The sequence below is a fragment of the Mustela putorius genome, unplaced genomic scaffold (assembly GCF_011764305.1).
Source record: "Mustela putorius furo isolate JIRA1106 unplaced genomic scaffold, ASM1176430v1.1 tig00003875_pilon_pilon_pilon, whole genome shotgun sequence".
Lineage (NCBI taxonomy): Eukaryota > Metazoa > Chordata > Mammalia > Carnivora > Mustelidae > Mustela > Mustela putorius.
In genome coordinates, this window is record NW_025422026.1 from 3,129,863 (window position 1) to 3,148,317 (window position 18,455).

Genomic DNA, 18,455 nt, shown 5'->3' on the forward strand with positions numbered 1-18,455 from the left:
CGCGGCGCCCCCAGAAAGTTCCGGCTCACACGCTCCCTCACCGGGCAGGCGCACCGCCCGGCTCCGGAAAGGAAGGTCGGCCCCCACTGCACGGCCCCTTCCCCTCCCCGGGGCCCCGCGTTCGCTGTCCCCGGGATCACGCGTCCACACACTCACAGAGGCGGCGGTCCCGGGTCCCCCCGGGCGGCGGCCGCTCCCAGCCCGCGCTCGCCCCGGCTCCCGGCCCCCGGCCCCCCGGCCCGCCGCCGCCCGCAGCCTGCCGAGGAGGACGCCGGCCGCCAGCGCGCACCCGCGCTCACGCTCACCGGCTGCGGCCGCGCCGCCCGTCCAGCTCCGACCTGCGCGGCCCCGCTCCGCCCTTTGCCCGGCCACACCGCACGCGTCGCAGGCGCCGACTGCCCTGCGTTCTCCGACGCGCGCGCGGGGGGCGGGGCCGGGGGCGGGGCCGGCGGGCGCACGACCTCTGACCCGCGCGCGCCTCTGACGCGCCGGAAGCCGGCGCCGCGTCGGTCTCCCCGGCGCCCGCGGTTGCCCTGACGACCGCGGGAGCGTGGGCCGCGCGGAGCCGGGTGTGCGGGGGGCCGGCGGGGCGGCCGCGGTGCGCCGTGAGCATGAGGAGCCGGTGTCTGTGTCAGATCTGCACCTGCGGGTAAGGCACGGCCAGCGCGGCGGCGGCCGGGGCGCGGGTGGCCGCAGCCTGTCACCTGGGACATGAAGGACGCGGACGCCCGCTCCGCAGCCTCCGCCCGACCCTCGCACGGGCGCGGCCCCGGGGCCGAACGTCCCCTGCTCTGAGACCCCCGGCCGCGGGCCCGCGGGTCGGGCGGAGGCGGCGAGCGCCGCAGCGGCCGGTCCTCCGGCTGCCCGGGGGTGCGGTCGGATCCCGGCGGGACAGCGGACGCTCGGACCTCGCGGGGGAAAGAGGGAGGGGGAGGAGGCCGGGCCGGTGCGTGGGCTTTGAGCCCGCCGGTGCGTCCTTCCGCCCGCCGCGCTCCCCCCAGGCCCGACCGCGGCCGCGGCCGCTCCAGGCTGGGCTCCCTTCGGGATCCGCCCGACCGAGAGGGGCGGGGCTGCGGCCTGAAACCCGGACTGCGCCCGTGGGCCCGCCTGACCACCCCCTCCCGTGTAAACACGGTCTCCTCCCGCAGCCTCCCGGCTGGCCCAGGGACCGGTCACTGCTAAGTCCGCGCCAGGAGCGCGTGGGTGCCGCGGAACCGACGCCCGACCCCGGGACAGCGGGAAGTGAGTGCAGTGGTGTCCGCCCCGTCCGTCCGCCCCGTGTCTGTGAGGTCGGTTAAGCGGATCCATCAAGATGTTCAAAGCACGTAAAAAACTTAACCAGCCGACGCAGCCCCCAGAAAAACTAAAAAGGAGAGATCGTCAGAAAGCTTTTTCTTTTCTAGAGACTGGAAACGTTGGGCCAGGAGACTTTTGCTTTCCTTTATAAGCTTTTCAGTGTTTATTTGTTTTGTTATAAGGTGAACGTATGCCTTTGCTGGAGAATAAAACTAAGAACGACGAGAAACTCCAGAGCCTCGACTTGATCCTTGTAACTCCGTGCACCCCTAGCAGGACCTCCATGCATGACCTAATAAGCACCGTGTCCCTGGGCTTCCCAAGAGGTCAGGTGTGCTGCTAAGTCACTTCAGGACTTTCCCAAAGCCTCAGCTGCCAGCCAGCCATCCCAAATCTCTTGACCTCTCGGTCTTGGAATTTTCCTGAAGAGCCGTGACACCGTGTTTTCACTTTCCTCTGCGCCGCAATTCTTCTGCTTGTCCAGCACCCTCCAAGCAGAGCAGCTAATCTCTCGTGTGTTCTTCCTGAGGGTTCACTGAGCTCCGATATCCTCGCCAGCTCTGATTGCATCGGCACAGCATATGCATATGCATTTTCTTCGAATCCAGCCTCCCCTGGGCTTGTACTATTAGCCCTAGCACACAGCTCAGACATAGGATGTGAGAAGCTGACCTCCTATTTCAGCATTGTGGGATGTTACTTTTCTGTTGTTCGCTTGGGTTTTTCTGTCTTGTTAAGAAGTTTTTCTTTTTCTTTTTCTTTTTCTTTTTTTCTGAGTATGAAATGAATATACATGAGGCATAGTATGAAAATGCAAGGCAAAAAATGTACAATATAGTGAAAATCCCTCATAATCATAGTCCCCACCATAAATGTTCTTTAAGACTTGCTTTACAAGTCCTCTGAAAGGAAACAGAGAAACAGCATACCATCATACTATACTCTACAACCCACTTTTTCACTGTTTACAATTTCCGCATCTTGCAACGGCCACACCTAATGGTCAACCCCATTCTCTGCAACCACTATTGCTGTCAGCTTTTATGATATATTGGTCAGGATTCTGCGTTATGGACAATATAATCTACTGCGGCCTAGCCCAGAAATAAAAGAACTTACTAAGGAGTATGTGTGGCTCACAGAATTGTTGGAAGAACCAAAGAAACAGTTTCCAAAATAAACTTTTCAGGAAAAATTCCCCAAAATCTCACCTCAGAACTGGGCTGCCAAGGGAGCCACGGCCTCGGCCAACAACCAGGAAACTGCAGCCGAGCTGTAGGCCTCAGAACCACCCCTTACCGCCAAGGTCAGGGAGCTGCCGGTCGGTTAGGAAGGCACCATGGAAACCTGAATGCGTCCTGACAACTAGGGCTCCAGCCTCTCTGCCCCACCTCCACAATGCTGCCAGCAGCCGGGCTGGGCTCTCCCCCTCTGCCTACATAGCACTGTGTGAGTCGGAGCAGCAGGTGAACGTCCAACAGGAGAAAGCTAAATTGCATGGAACCTGCCGGCAGGGGGTCTGGGAGCCATGCATGTGAGCTTTTCAGCTTCTTAGTACAAGGAAACCCTCTAAATCTTCGTCAGAGGAAACCAGAGTCTCCACCACAAAGGATATAACATCATTTTTTCTTGTTTTGATAAATACCATTGCAGAATAAAGGTGTTTTGTGTTTGTTTTTTAGGAAAGCTGCTTTTAAATTTAGAGATTCTGGTGTATTGAAGGTCTCTCTAATTAAGATACAATTATCCTAAAATATTTTGGGAAGTCAGAATAATCTTTCAGTTTATTTATGTTTGCACAGGCGACATCACTGTCCACGTGGAGCCACAAGGATTTATGAAAATTCTGGCATATCTTGCCCCACCACTGAATATTTGGAAAAATACCCTACGTATGGCAATGTTCCTCCACCTCAGAGTCTTAAACCCAAGCAAGAATTCCGAGCAGGCCGTGGTAAAGTGGAAGGAATAACAACTTTTAAGTAAATATTAAATTAACTGCTTTACCTATTTCTCTCCCAACTCTTCTGGTCTTAATAAAGTTTTTTAACTCTTTAAAGTGAAGTATTAAGTTGATCGAAGTTGAACAAATTCAAGAAGCAAGGAACTAGTCGAGTCACAACTCGAGAAAAAAGAAAGACAAAAATTAAGTTAGAATGACAGAAAGTAAGAAGGGAAAAGGGAATTAAAAGTTTTATTGATTTTTTTTTTTTTAACACTTAAAATCTCTTGTGTTGTTTCTGCTTTACACTGTCATCTCCAACTAGAGAAATACAGGAACCTCCTGTTTTTTCTGTCTCTGCTCAAGTTTTTACATCTCTGATCTGTTTCCTACACTTCAGCCTGCAGAGATTATCTTTTTGAAATGCAGTTCTACTCCGAATCACCTCCTTGCTTAAAATATTTCTACTTGCCCACTGTATTTAATATATACCAAAATCCCTTCATGGTTTGGTCCTTAATTGCTTTTCTAATTTATTTTCACTGTGCTCTTTAATGCTCACATCCCATAGGACATTTTTCTTTTCTTGAAAATATCAGGATTCCCTTACCATGGAGCCGTCCAATATACTATTTTACTTTCTTGTAAATTTCACCCCCCTTAATGTCCATGTAACCTACAGATCTTAACTCAGTTATCACTCTGAAAGCCTCTGACGCACGTGTATCCAGTTCTCAGGCTGGGTAACAGGCCCCTGTGTAAGCCCTCAAAGCATCCTCCTCCTGTTCATCATGGATCCACTCCAGAGGCCCATGCAAGCAGGGACTGTGTCTGTTCTTCTCTTAGCTTTCTACTTCCAGAAACCTAGTACGATGCTGCTAGCACATAGTAGGTACTCAATATTTATTCAGTGGATTATAGACCCAAAAAAATCCTTCTAAGCCTAAACTCCTCATTTGGACTTAGCTCTTTTTTTTTTTTCAATTGTTTCATATGTTCATCAATGGATTAATTATTTTCCTGATTCTGTTAATGTGCACACCATATTCAAGGTCCAATCTTACATGTTAAGTACAAAAAGATCAATAAATAGAGATTTCTGCTTTCAAGGAATGCATACATCAGATTTCTATAATTGGGGGTTTACAATGCACTATAATAAATTTAATTTGCTGCATTACCTGTTTTCATATCATTTAGATGGAGCTTATTCTACTTGCATGAGCAACTTTTAGTCCGATACTTCTACCTTTCACAGTCCAGGCAGCTCTTGTAGTAACAGGGCCTCACTGATGCCTTGACCTCTGTAGGTGTGCGGCTCACCCACAGACCTGAAAATCTTCCACAGCACTCAGACTCGGTGTGCTCTAGAATCATCTGGAAGGGTTAAAATTGCAGATTCCAGAGTTTCACCTAAAACAGTCAATAGATAACGGAGTGTACCCCAGGAATCTGCATTTTTAACCAGCATCGCTGGCCATTCTGTCGCCGTCTCCCAGTGAAAAGGGTCAAGTACTAGTACTAACCGCTGGTGGGACTGCGTCCTGCCGTGGCTCGAGGACTTGTGGCAGTGGCAGTTGGAAAACAAAACTGCAGATAAGTAAACAAGACACACATGAAAGCAAATGAGATGAAGAAACTGAATAACTGAGAAGAGCCAATGGGCGTGGTTGCTCCTTTTTCTTCTCCGAACCATTCATTCTGCCTCCATGCCTTAATGGCTCAATGGAGATTTCACAAATTTTACTATTTTGCATTTAACTAGTTGTAAATATTGAAATTGGGAAAGTATAACGTGCCATATCTTTCTTTAAAAAGGTAATTGCTTTTCAATTCTGGGTTTGTCAGTTGACTTGTTCAGTACCCCTTCATAGTTTAAAAAAAAAAAACCCAAAGGACAAAAAACAACCAACCAAACGAACAACACCAAAAGAAAGAAAAGGGTCTCCCAACTCCCAAGAAGTCCAATTATGCCAATAAAACTAAAATTTCCGCTTCTTAAATCATCATCTCTACACTGAGGAAAACATTGCATCTTTTCTTTGTATTTTGACCGGGGAACTGGTGGTATTTCCCAGAGCCTCACCCTGGGGGTCTAGAGCCCTTCCTTCACTCCCTCCTGTCCGCTGTGCTGGACCAGGCAGCAGGAAGCCGATGTATCTGCACAGAGAATAAAGGGTCATCGGACGCTCTCCTAGACTAGAGGATGAGACTGTGTGAGGAGCAGATGTCTAGAGGCACATTAGTACGTTCAGTGCAGTTCGAGGACCGCCAGAGTTGGTGGGGAGCCTGCCCTGGAAGGATGGCTATGGACGTGTCTTGTGTTTGGGGACACATCCGATGACCACGAGTGTATTTACCCATTACCCTCCTCCACAGAAAGCTGCTTTGGGTGTGGCGGTACACTTCCTCACATTTGCTCTAACCAGGGAAACCAAGACTTCTAAGCTTTCTCTCTGTCTGCTCCCGGATTCTTCCCCTCCCTGATGGCATTTTAGCCTCTGTCCCTCTAGCTGGTATTCGGGAAGAACAAAGAACAACTCAGATGTCTTGAGAATAAGAGGTATGTGATTTCTACTATTTATCTCTTAAATAATACTTAGTAAGCGCCTGTTAAGTGTCGGGCACGGTGCTGAGCCCCGGGGATAGAGCGGTCAGGGGATCGGGGTGGCTGTGCTCCCGGGTGCTGCGGTCTAGTGAGGGGGGCAACACGTCCCTCAAAATAAACACAAAATCGCTCCGGGGAGAAAATCCATGAAGGAGAGGCACGAGGTGACTTGAGAGGCGAAATAAAAGATTTGACTTTATCAGGGAAATGATCTTGATGAAGTCCCAAAAGTTCATTTTCGCTTTTGTTTCCTGTGCCTTTGGAGACATACCTTGAAAGAGGTTGCTGTGGCCGGTGCTGAAGAGGTTACCGCCTGCGTCCTCCTGTCGGATTCTGATGGGTTCATGCGTGGAATCCCGAGGGTGTGAAGCCGTTGGCTGCAGGAGATAGGAAAGGAAATCGCAGAAAGCAAGAGGAAGCCACCAGCCAAGGGGCCACGTGTGGTGTTTTCTGTGTCCTTAGAGCAGTAAGAGGCCACTGAAGGTTTCTTTTCCTGCTCGTTTGTCTGCCTGCCTGTTTGCTTGTGTTTTGAGGGGGTGGAGAACGGGGTTAAGGAAGAGGCCAGGCCGCTCAGGGGAGGAAGGACTTGTCCGATTCGCATGTGAAAGGATCCCTTTGGGCACCAGATGAGGACAGACAGACAGAAGCTGGAGTGGACGCAGGTAAATGAGTTTAGGAATTGTTGATTTGATACAAATGAGCTATTGTGGGAGTTTGGATTGTCGTGGTCATGATGGAGAAAACGGTGAGATCTGCGAGGGATTTAGGAGGGGATTTAGGAGGGGAAGGTGATGGGAGTTGAGGAAGGGGCAGCTACGGGAGGGAGCCGTGGTGTGAGGGACAAGAGCGGGGTCCCTGCGGTGATGCCCTTCGCTAGGATGGGCGCCAGCAAACAGACCGGGTCGGCTGGGGGCATGTGAGGTTCTGCAAGTGCGGGTAGGGAGCTCAGAGAAGGGTCCGAGCGGAGAGAGAAATTGGTGCATCATTTCTGTTTCGGGAAGGATGGAAGTTGTGGGAGTCGAGCTGTCTTGCGGGGGTTGGGGGGGGAGCACTGCAGGAGAAGAGGAATGAGAACAGGCCCAAGTGCTGAGAAGCCTCCGGCGGTTCGTGGCCGAGGAGAGGGGGACGAAGCTGCATCAGAGACTCAGGAGAAACCAGCAGGGAGGCAGGAGGAGAGAGTCTCCTGGAGACAGGGAGTGGGCAGTAATGCCCATCGGGGAAGAGGACGACAGACGTCCAAGGGACTCAGTCACAGAGAAGTCACTGTGGCCCATCAGGCAGCGCTGGGCCCCGGCCGGGGCCGGGAGGGAGGCCCGGCCGGGGCTGAGGAAGAGGAGCCAAGTCTAGAAAATCATCTCCTGAGAAGGAGAAGGGAGTCAGCGAGGCTTTTGGTTTTAGGAGCTTGGGGACGTAAATTGAAAATAGTGATTAATACAAGGTGACTTAAACCGATAAAATGAGGGACACGGTCAGTAGAGCTCACCAGAAAAAACATAGTTTTGAAGACGTGTAGTCATAACAGCAGTAGCTGACATGTTGCCCTTACTGTGCACCAAGCTCTCGTACGCATGTGCTCACGTGTGTAAGCGTCCGTAACACAGCCCCGTGAGCTAGATGACACCATTGTCCTCGTTCACAGAAAGAAACGGGGGCCTGGCCAGCTTAACTAAGTTGCCCAAGATCACGCATCCAGTGAACGACAGAGCCAGGATGTGGACCCAAGCCATCTGGTCACTCTGGGTCTGTACTGACCAGACAGCCCCAGTGTCTGCAGGACCATTTCCGCCACAGAATGTTCTAGCATGGCCATGGTGGCTGGACTGCACTATGGCTCTCATCCATGGCAAGGGCTTCTCGCGGGTCCGAAGATTAGTAAGAATCACATCCATGTCATGAATGTGATTTATGACTGAAGGCCAAAGTTTAGATGTTAATAATTTATTTAATTGATTCTTTAATAATAAACAGGAAGATGGCATGATTTCAGTAAGAGGAGAGCATGCCCAAAGAGCTTAGTTTTTTATTACGATGAATAAGGATTTTGACAAAGTAGACCCAGGGGATATATTTAAATTTTTTTCCTTAGACTCATTAAATCTTTCACCTAAGATTTCCTTCCATGTTAGGAAAAATCTAAGTTACTTAAAGATGTTATTTATGTGGGCCCCAGGGTGGCTCAGTGGGTTAAGCCTCTGCCTTCAGCTCAGGTCATGATCCCAGGGTCCTGGGACTGAGTCCCACATCGGGCTCTCTGCTCGGCAGGGAGCCTGCTTCCCCCTCTCTCTGCCTGCCTCTCTGTCTGCTTGTCATCTCTCTCTGTCAAATAAATAAATAAAATCTTTAAAAAATAAAGATGTTATTTATGTAAGATCCAATCAGCTGAAGATCCACATCCTAATGATGTTTGAAAACTGGGATTTTTGACATATTTCTTAAGACGTTAGTCACTAGACAGGACATAAAGGAATTAAATGACTTCTCTTCAGTAGTTTAACAACTATCACCATTTTAATATCTTCTTGGACTTTTCAACTGAAATAAACCTTGAAAATTTCAATACTACTTTGGAATAATTAGAAATAAAAGAACCCGTGAGGCTATGTTTCAAACTTATATATTTCAGATCGGATTATCGTCCTTATGAGATAGTCAAACAGCCTCGCCACGTGCCAGAAGAATACAAACCAAAGCAGGGGGAGATTGATCTTGGCACCACCTACAAACGGGACTTTAATTCTTACGAAGTGCAGCCTGTGGCCATAGTCCGGCCTCTGGAGAGACAACGAGTTAAACAAGGAAAGGTGGACACTGTCCCAACCTATAAAGGTAACTTGCCATTTTGAAAGTGAAAGAGCCCAAAAAACTAAGGCTCACTTCCATCCAATGTCCAATCCTAATTTGGGGTGTTGCCAAACTTAGCTCTCATGGCTTAGGAACACTTTTTTTGTTTTGGTCAACATAGTATAGGGAAAAAAAAGACCTTTTGCCTGATTGAGACCTCAAAGACCTGGATTTCTATCCAAATTTAGCCACATAATTCATTTTCACTACCTAAAAACATACACAGTTGACCCACAAACAATGTGGTTTGATCTGCATATGTATATACTCTTTTCGATAAATATAGTCCAGTTCTGTAAATGTATTTTCTCTTCCTTATGATTTTCATAACCTTTTCTTTTCTCTAGCTTACTTCACTGTAAGAATACAGCATACCATACATTTAACATACAAAATATATGTTGACCGTTATGCTACTGTTGAAGTGTCTAGCCAACAGCAGGCCAGTGGTAGTTTTGGGGAATCAAAGTTCTGCACAGAATTTTGACTATACAGGGGAGCAGGGCCCCTAACCCCTGTGTTGTTCAAAGGATGCCATTGCACAAGCATTATGTCACATCACGCCACATTGATTTGGCACTGTTCCTTTCTCTCCGTTCCAGAACAACTTGGAACTCTACTGAGTGTACTGGAGTCTTTCAGAAGGTCAAATAAATAGCAACCCTCTTAACCATTTAAGTTCTGAGTCAACTGATACAGCAAAAGTGTTAGCAGTCAGAGAGCCAAATACTCCCTTTATAGTGATAAAGACTAGGGTGAAGGATAAAGCAGGTGCTTCCCGATACTGAACTTGGAATAAAAGAGGCTTATCCACCCCGTAACAATGTTGGGCTACCACTTAGCAGACCAGCTTCTCTAAGATTTCCAGCATGGAAGAAGCATGCGAACACCTTCTCCCTGTCAGCAGCTGACTCGGAAGAGCCAGGGGTTGAACAATGTATGGCTAGTTTCTTTCCAAAAATGAACCTGATTTTAAAATACCCTATTGCTCTTGGAGAGTGGGACCTTTTTTGAAAAAAAAGGTATCTTATTAGTACCTATTATTTTTTGTTAATAATGTAATTGCATACTTAAGTGTGCATCCTTTTCATTATGTGATACAGCTGAGTTGTATGTCCTCATATAAAGCCCTTTTATAAAATTGATGTCACCTACAATAAAAGCAGTGGTTTACAGTTTAAATAGACAGCAGCTGAACTCGTATGTATTCTTCAAATATCGCCCTTACCAGTTCAATGGGTAAGTAAACACATGTTTACCAATTCGCTATGATCTAGAAGTAGGGTGGTCGGCAACCTTGTGCTTTCATCTTTCTGGCTGTGGGCACATAAGATGCTACACAAGGAGCAAAGTTTTAAGACAATGTATAGGGTCAACAAGTATATTGTTATAATGCAATTTAGCATAAGACAATTACAGGTCTGTATCTCCTGGTATGCAGAGGAGGTCAGATACTGCTGTAACAACTTGACATAAAATAACAACTTGACATAAAGTTGTTTGGCGAAAACAACTGGTATTTTAACAACCACAGTAGGAATTTCTTTTCTTTTTTGTCCTACAAAATCTATCAAAAAATATCAGTAATATTGTCCTGATGCTGTGACAATTACACATCACACACACATTCTAGCTTCTCATTACCTGGGTTTCCTGTAGATTTCCCATATTTCCACCCCCATAATCCAGCGTTCCTGGGGTCCCTCTGGCTTTCTCGCTTCTGACCTTTCCTAGTGAGGAAATATTTCTAGGTATGGAAGCATGAGATGAGATCGTGAGGGCCAAGGCAGTACTCTTTCTCTGTGATGATCTAGGTTTTGTAGATAACCATTTAAGGACAGGTCGGTAACTGGTGAGAACTCACGATGAGAAGAGCCTCTCACTAACTACCGAGAATCAGAGAACAGAGGAAAGACAGAGGGGGTATGGTAAAGAGAAAGGAAGAGGAAACCCTGTAGGGCTCTGGTGAGAAGGTAGCATCTAGATTGTGGAGACGCAGTTCTATGAGACAGGTTAATCTTAGACAGAAACCTATCTGCTCCCAGCAGCCTCAGGCTAGAAAGTCATTTATACTGAAATGTAGATGGTGAGAACAGACCAGCACTGGAGTTGGTAAAGGTTTTAAGGGATACTCTGCTCTGTGCTAGGCACTGTAGGGAATACAGAGATCTGAACTGAACGTGGTTATTGACAGATACTTTATGGTGGAGGAAAAGAAACGATAGTAGCATAAAAAATTAACCCTAGCAGCAATAAATAAATGTCTTATCACTCGGGAGGAGGGTAATTCACTAGAAAGTTAATGGAACAAGTCGTGTTTCAAAAATTTAGACTGAACAAGATTCAGGCCAGCCTGACCAGTAAGTATTGATCTATAGGAGAGGGAGAGACAACACAAAAACTAGGATGAAATGAGCAAAAATGCACAGAGCCAGAAAAATAAAGGGGTTCTTGTGTAAACAGAGGATTTCAGGAACTAAGAGATTGGGGTAAAATTCTATAAATGCAGGTAGAGGTCAGACTGTGAAGCACTGATTACCAGACTGAAGTGCTTAGCATTTTTCTCATAGCTGCTAAAAATGCTTGAGTTCCATTTCCAGGGAGGATATATTAAATAACAGAAAGCCATTATTTCCACTGCAATAGCTAAAAATATGTATAATTTTTTAAAGTGTATGAAATCTCTTTAATGGCATTAGACAGCTGTGGAAGCAAAGAAACTTGCCAAGACGGCAAGCTACGATAGCCAGCTGTTTACTTCTCCAGAACACTGGTCACACCGGGGCCTTGGTGGAAAACTGAGTGTGGCAGAAGCAGAAAGACTCTGCTGGGTAAAGGGAAATGAGTGGAGCACGTGATATGTGGACTGGTATGACACATTGGAACCTATCAGTCCTCCAGGTGTATAGCTGGTCTTCCTTGTAGGATGTTTGCTGAGCGTGTAGGGGGTATGATGGCCTAGGAGACTGGGCCAGACGGATCCCACAGCTGTACTTGGGAGTAAGTGCTTAGAAGAGAAATTCCCACAGAATGAGGGCTCTACCACAAACACACTACAACTTTTGTCCTTTCAACCAGAGGAAGATTATGTCTAACTAAAAGTGCCCCTGAATACCAGCCTAGCTCAACACCTGATTGGATCAGGGTGACCTAAATTGGAAAGACCAAGATTTCTCCTGCTGAAAATAACATTGATTTTAATGTCCATGGTTTACTTATACATGACCCCCAGCATCTGGTAAAATAGGAGACCAATGAAGAGTCAGGAAATATCTGGAGAGATGATGGTCAAAAAATCTCCAAAACTGATGAATGAATCAGGCCACAGATTCAAAAAGCTCAACAAATCCCCAAACAGAAAAATACAAAGAATACCACACTTAGGTGACATTCATCAAAATTCAAAAACCAAGTGAAGGTGAATTCTCAAAAGCAGTAAGAGAAAAACTATGCATTAATTATGAAAAGAAAAATTAGAAATATACCTAACTTTTCATCTAAAGCCATGGAAGCCCAAAGATAATGCAATGACATATTTAAAGTGTTGAAAGGGTAAAAACAAAACAAATTAAAAACCTAGAACTTTAAACCAACAAATCCCAGAATTTTATGTCTAGTGAAAATATCCTTCAAAAAATAAAATAAAAATGTTTCCAGGAACAAACAAACAAACAAAAACCCCAGAGAATTTGTCATTAACCAACCATACTACAAAAAGTAGTAAAGGAAGTTCTTCAGGTTGAAGGAAGATGATTCCAGAGGGCAGCATGAAATCCAGGAAGTAATGAAACACACAGAAGGAGTAACTTTATAGGAACATATAAAAGAATATTGACTTCTTAGAGTCACAAGAATAATTATATGTTTTTACATAAATACAGAAGTAAATATAATAGCACAGAAGGTAGGAGGGTGTAAATGGATTTACACCATTGAAAGTTTCTTACGCTGCTCTAAAAGTGGTAAAAATACCAATTTAAATTCAAGTAGGCCAAAAAGATACCCTAATAAGTCAAAAATGCATTTTTATTCTAAAATAAGTTCTAATTAAAATGCTAACAGAGGAAATGGAATAATAAAAATACCCTTTATCCAAAAGAAGGCAGAAAATAAGGGGTGAGGGAACAAAGAACATTTGAGAAAGAAGCAAATAGCAATACAGTCAACTTAAACTCAACTAGATCATTCATTATGTTAAATGTAAATGCAATAAAAATTTCAATTAGAACTCCAAGATTGATCATTCATTTGGAGTATACCAAGTGTCACTTTGCCTCTTGAAATAGAGATACCTAGTAGGAAGATAGGTATGGGGAGTTGGTGTTCAAAAGGAAGTCTGGAATGGAGATTCAACCTTTGGAAGCCATCAGCTTACAGGTAGTATTAAAACCATGGGGATTGTTGGATGAGATATAGATTGAGAAAGAAATCCCCAGGATGGAGCCCCCTGGATTGGTGCTGTAAGATGTCACAGAGAACAGGTTCCAAATACCAAGGAAGAGAACTACATGTGCAACTCAAGACTTTTGTCTTCAAAGAGGAACCTTGAACAGCTCATTATATAAGAATGGGATGGAGGTCTCACATTCATGGTGAGCAAACACATTCAGACACCTCATGGGCTTAAAGCGGCTCAGATGAGAGCAAACTACTACATCATGACATACTTTAGATTCATCTCCTACTTTCACCTGTTTCCATATTTTCAAATTTGGGTTCACAAGAACAAGGATGGCTTACCCAGCTCATCTCTTCTTGCCAGGCTGTTTTGTCTGTCTCTACTGGCCTGAAGATTGTCTGCTCTTGGTCCACACATCCACTCTCATACGAACATCAGTAAGTTGATGAGGTAGAGGTGGTAACCATTTGCTCCACAACTTGGTCATTGGGGCAGAAATGTCTGTGAGTGAGGGATTTTTCTCTCCAAAGGAGAGAGCAAATCCACATAAATAGCATTTGAGTTTTGGCCTTTCCAATAGACATTACATGGACTTTAGTTTAGACTCTAAAACATCTTGTATAACATCTGTCTTTTATGAATTAACCTTTGGTGTACATCTTTTTTTTTTAATGTTTTTTTTTAAATTTTTTATTTTTTATAAAAATATATTTTTATCCCCAGGGGTACAGGTCTGTGAATCACCAGGTTTACACACTTCACAGCACTCACCATAGCCCATACCCTCCCCAATGTCCATAACCCCACCCCTCTTCTCCCAACCCCCCTCCCCCCAGCAACCCTCAGTTTGTTTTGTGAGATTAAGAGTCACTTATGGTTTGTCTCCTCCCAATCCCATCTTGTTTCATTGATTCTTCTCCTACCCCTCTAACCCCCTATGTTGCATCACCACTTCCTCATATCAGGGAGATCATATGATAGTTGTTTTTCTCTGCTTGACTTATTTCACTAAGCATGATACGCTCTAGTTCCATCCATGTTGTCGCAAATGGCAAGATTTTATTTCTTTTGGTGTACATCTTTTTGGGTGAAGTCAATTCCACAGTATTTCTTAGCTTTCTACCTTTCTCATCTAGAAATAAAAAAACTAATAACCTTTGGTTGAAATATAAGTACTTCAGCTTTCCATCCATGGTCTATGTATGCCACAAGAAGCAGAATTAAGGTATTTAACCCTAAATCTTAGACTTAGCTCTAGTATTCACTTCTAAATTCTACATACAAGTTCTGGTATGTTTAAAAGCACTCAGTTCAGGCCTCTGGCCTCTATATAGCCCTCTGTCTTTTGATGATACCTTGAAGTCCATTTTCTGAAAAGCTGAAGTTGAAGGCAATGATATTTCTGGGATAGTACAAGTTATTCTGTAGGTTTGCTCAGGGAGTCTGGTGGTAGGCTTTCCTATAGTATAATGGGTTGAAATTTTCTTTCATTTGAGGAGTCCCTCCAAGGCAAAGAATAATATCCCCATCACTTTTGCCCACACATCAGGGCCTTTGATTTTATGTTAATCAGTAGATTTTATGGTTTCTTTTCTTTTTTTAATTATTTTTTATTTTCTTAATCTCTTTTCAGTGTACCAGAATTAATTGTTTATGCACCACACCCAGTGCTCCATGCAACACATGCCCTCCATAATACCCACCACCAGGCTCACCCAACTTCCCACCCCCCCCTTCAAAACCTTCAGATTGTTTTTTAGAGTCCATAGTCTCTCATGGTTCATCTCCCCTTCCCATTTCCCTCAACTCCCTTCTCCTCTCTATCTCCCCATACCCTCTGTGTTATTTCTTATGCTCCACAAATAAGTGGTTTCTTTTCACTTCATGTGTTGTGGTGAAAATCCCAACCCGTTCCTGGAAAATGCAACCATAATCTCCTACACTCTGTCTTTACCCAAAACACAGGCTTTCTAAAACCATCAACAATCCAAGCTCGGATGTTCCATTCCCTTGTTGTGTATTCAGGTAAATCTAGAAGTAGAAATTCTATGTACTAATGTGGGGAGATAGGAAGGGGAAGGTGGATATGAAGAAAACACAAATCAGGGGAATCTGAGCAACGTCAGACTTGATTAGTGTTCAGATTTCTGAAGGAAATGGAAGGATGTTTGGCAATGAGGGAAGTGAGTCATGATTTTTAGAAGATGGTTGCTTTATGCAGTATTTTAAATGCTCTTTTTTTTTTTTTTAATTTTCAAGATGATTATAGAGCTTGGGACATTCAGAAAATTGACCCTTATAAACCAGAACAAGCTTACCACCCCCCCACCATGAAATTTGGAAATTCAACCACATTTCAGGATGACTATGCTCCTCAGGAGATAAAGCCCAGGCAAAGCTTTAAACCCAGCCCCGTGGTCAAACGTTCTACAGTCCCTTTTAATAGTGATACAAGTCATCGCCTTGATTATGTACCTTATCAGCTAGAACTCAAGTTTGCAAGGCCTAAAGAAGTGTACAAGCCAACCAGTCAACCCTTTGAGGATCTCACAACTCACCGATATGACTTTCAGGGTCTTCCTGGCGAAACTGCGAAAATCTGCAGACCTCCATACACCAGAGTGACCCAAAATGCTCATTTTGAAGGAAGCACGGAATTCCGCGAAAGCTTCCAACCATGGGAAATCCCACCACCCGAAGTCAAGAAACCACAGGAGTATGTCCCGCCTGCAGGTACCATGCAGCTAAACAGCACAAGCCATCTCGACTATGTTCCCTATCAGACCAAACGTGTTAGTCCCATCAGGCCAGTTTCTCAGAGAAAATTTAACAATGTCCCTTTTCAAGGAAAAAGCACCACAAAGGAAGATTTTCCAGCCTGGGAATGCTGTCGTCAAGGTCTTATTAAGCAGCAGCAGCAGATTTCCAACCCATCTGGAAGATTCGATGGTTGGAGCACTTTCAGGTCTCACTATGTGCCCCACGAGCTGATTCGGACCGAGAGCTGCAAACCCGCGCATGCTCTGTTTCAGAGTTCTGCTCCGTTCGATGACACCACCATGTACTCTACAGAATACACACCGAAGAAACAGGAAGTCTGCCCTGCTAGTTATCCTTCTCCTCCAGGCTATATCTTTGAAAATACAAATTCTGAAGGTCATAAATTCTTCCGCAAGGTCACGCCCATAGTGGAGGCCTTCTAATCATCAAATCATGTTTAAAAGGAAGCTAACAGATACTGGTTTTCTAAGTAGGAAAAGCCAGAGTTGTTTTGTTTTTTTTTTTAGAGGGGAGGGGAAGAGAAAGAGAGAGAATCTTATGCAGGCTCCAAGCCCAGCACAGAGCCGACATGGGGCTCGATCTCACAATCCTGAGATCATGACCTGAGCTGAAATTGAGAATTGGATGCTTGACCGACGGGGCCACCTACACGACCCAAAGCCAATTTTATATAGTCAAAATAATTTATGGGAGAGCTAAAACAAATCATTTTTAAATCTTTCAAAATGAATTTGCAAAATTATAAGAAATAAGAACCTTAAAATCCATTTTGTATTGCTCTTTTACCAAGATTGTCCTTTAATACGCTATTCTGAATGTTGAATCATGGACATTCCCAACTGAACTACTTTAATCCCCAACCTACTATTTGGTTGCTTGCCTCCGTCTATTATCATGTTCCCATACATTTTTAATCATGGTGACTACACAGTTACTCACATACAGTTTTCATGTATTAAGGACATCAGGACTGTCTGGCCCACCTCTGAAAATGACGCACGGATTCCTCATCCAAGACAGTGGTCTTCATGTCCTCAGACTTCAGGGCATCTACACAGTCCACTATGGTTGGTGGTGCTAGGGCGGTCACACTGCCCCTCACCATGTTCAAGTTCATAAGAGGAACTGTGGTGCAACCAGCAAGGGGTCTGTGGGCTGGAAGTCAAGGCTCTGAGTTGGGGTCCCGATGACATCACCCTGGCCAATGACTCATGTCTTTGAGCCCCAGTATCTCCACTCTTAAAAGGACATCTGCTCTGCTTAGTTCACAAATACTGCGTTTTGAGCATCAGATCGTACGATTCATTGTAACCCAAAAGCAAAAGTGCTAAGGAAATGTCAGGCATTCACACTAAGTCCCTTAATCTCGTTTTGTACCTGTTTTCTCCATGTTCAGAGTAAGGTAACTAACCTACTCACTACTCATTTTCTGGCGTGAGGCAAGGATTGTAAAACGACCGAATTTGCTCTGAGCTTAGGAGTAGTTTGATTCTGGAAGAGTCTTGTCCTCTCCAGCCCCACAAGCGCCCGCGAGCTCGTTCCAGAGAATGGAGCACTTGGATGCGGAGAAGAACATGGTTTGAAAGACAGTACTTATGGGAAGGAAAAAGGTATTTGTTAGAGTAGTTTTAGAAATGACCGACAGCAGTGAAGAATCTTCTGGATAACCTTGGGTAAGGACGTACCTAATGGCCATGCCCCGAGTCAGGGTTCAGAAGCAGGGGCAGGCTCAGGGTGGGGCAAAGTTACGTCCGTCTTCTCCAGTGTGAGCTAAGTGCTAAGAAGGGAGGGGAGAAATGATCCCAGTAAGTGAGCCAGGAAGAACAGGCTGCATTTATGAATGCTGAGAATGTCCTAATGAATCACATTCCTATTGTTTCTTTTTCTTTGATAAATGATTGTATTATGAGAGAGTATGATTTAGTGTAGCACAAAGTTTGATCTTCTATAGGTTTAAAGTTGTCTCAAACAACATGCTCACTTGAGAATAAGTGCACCAATATTTGGCTAAAACATTTTTAATATTTGAAAGTAGCTTCTTTTTATTTACATTTGTATCTATTAGTGAAATTGTGATATGTAGAATTCTTTATCTAGGCAACATTAATAAAGCATCAATAAAATGAATGAATTTTCATGAAATCATTTCCGTACCAAATTTTCTCTGGAAAAGGGAGCTTTTTAAATAAAGTCTTATCTAGGTTAACCTGTATATAACTACTCTTGCATTTTCCATAGAAAACATGATTATAGACTGAAAATGAAACAGTAGGGAGTGTGGTAACACTCTCAACCTGGCCCATTTTCTGAGCTAGACATTCAACTTCCTCTGCAATCTGATGGGAGTGGTCTACCCCCCTGGACAAAGGTTACCCTTTAGTAAGATACATCCTGGGATTTCCCAAGGCAATGTGACTTGAGCTGAGGACACAAAGATGAATAATGGTGTGTCCCTATCATCTAACGCTCAATGTAACAGATGGGATTAAGAGATTGGAACAGGGGGTACATGGGCCACTTAGCCTGGAAGTTCAGAAAAAGCTCCCTTAAGGAGAGGACAGCTGAGCTGTCCTTGAGCTGTAATGACA

At 44.9% G+C, this 18,455-nt stretch overlaps 2 protein-coding genes and 1 long non-coding RNA gene across 4 annotated transcripts in view; 1 reads left to right on the forward strand and 2 right to left on the reverse strand.

The window, feature by feature from the left end:
- The window catches only part of EFL1 (elongation factor like GTPase 1), a 115,419-nt gene extending 114,987 nt beyond the window's left edge, over positions 1-432 (reverse strand). Inside the window, exon 1 of one of the 2 annotated variants that reach the window (XM_045067175.1) lies at positions 306-432. The gene's annotated coding sequence lies outside the window, so the exon portion shown is untranslated. Of the gene's footprint in view, positions 1-156; positions 180-305 lie in introns of those variants that run through there. The other variant, XM_045067176.1, reaches the window with a different exon arrangement.
- Positions 433-468: 36 nt separating this feature from the next.
- On the forward strand, positions 469-17,994 carry SAXO2 (stabilizer of axonemal microtubules 2). Its single transcript, XM_045067177.1, has 4 exons — positions 469-649; positions 3,099-3,278; positions 8,470-8,672; positions 15,346-17,994. Exons 1-4 carry the CDS (start codon positions 612-614, stop codon positions 16,287-16,289), a joined length of 1,365 nt encoding a protein of 454 aa, XP_044923112.1. The 5' UTR covers positions 469-611; the 3' UTR covers positions 16,290-17,994.
- LOC123388100 lies at positions 1,376-2,571 on the reverse strand. The gene is made up of 2 exons (XR_006602640.1): positions 2,508-2,571; positions 1,376-2,068 (listed from the first exon to the last, which is right to left on the reverse strand). It is a non-coding gene; the product is annotated as an uncharacterized LOC123388100 (long non-coding RNA).
- Positions 17,995-18,455: the final 461 nt, after the last annotated feature.

Excerpts from the sequence above, each read along its gene's own strand:
- SAXO2 (XM_045067177.1), top strand. The coding sequence starts at position 612 with ATGAGGAGCCGGTGTCTGTGTCAGATCTGCACCTGCGG. Across the intron at positions 650-3,098 it reads TGTCAGATCTGCACCTGCGG|GCGACATCACTGTCCACGTG; the intron begins GTAAGGCACGGC and ends ATGTTTGCACAG. Across the intron at positions 8,673-15,345 it reads CACTGTCCCAACCTATAAAG|ATGATTATAGAGCTTGGGAC; the intron begins GTAACTTGCCAT and ends TTAATTTTCAAG.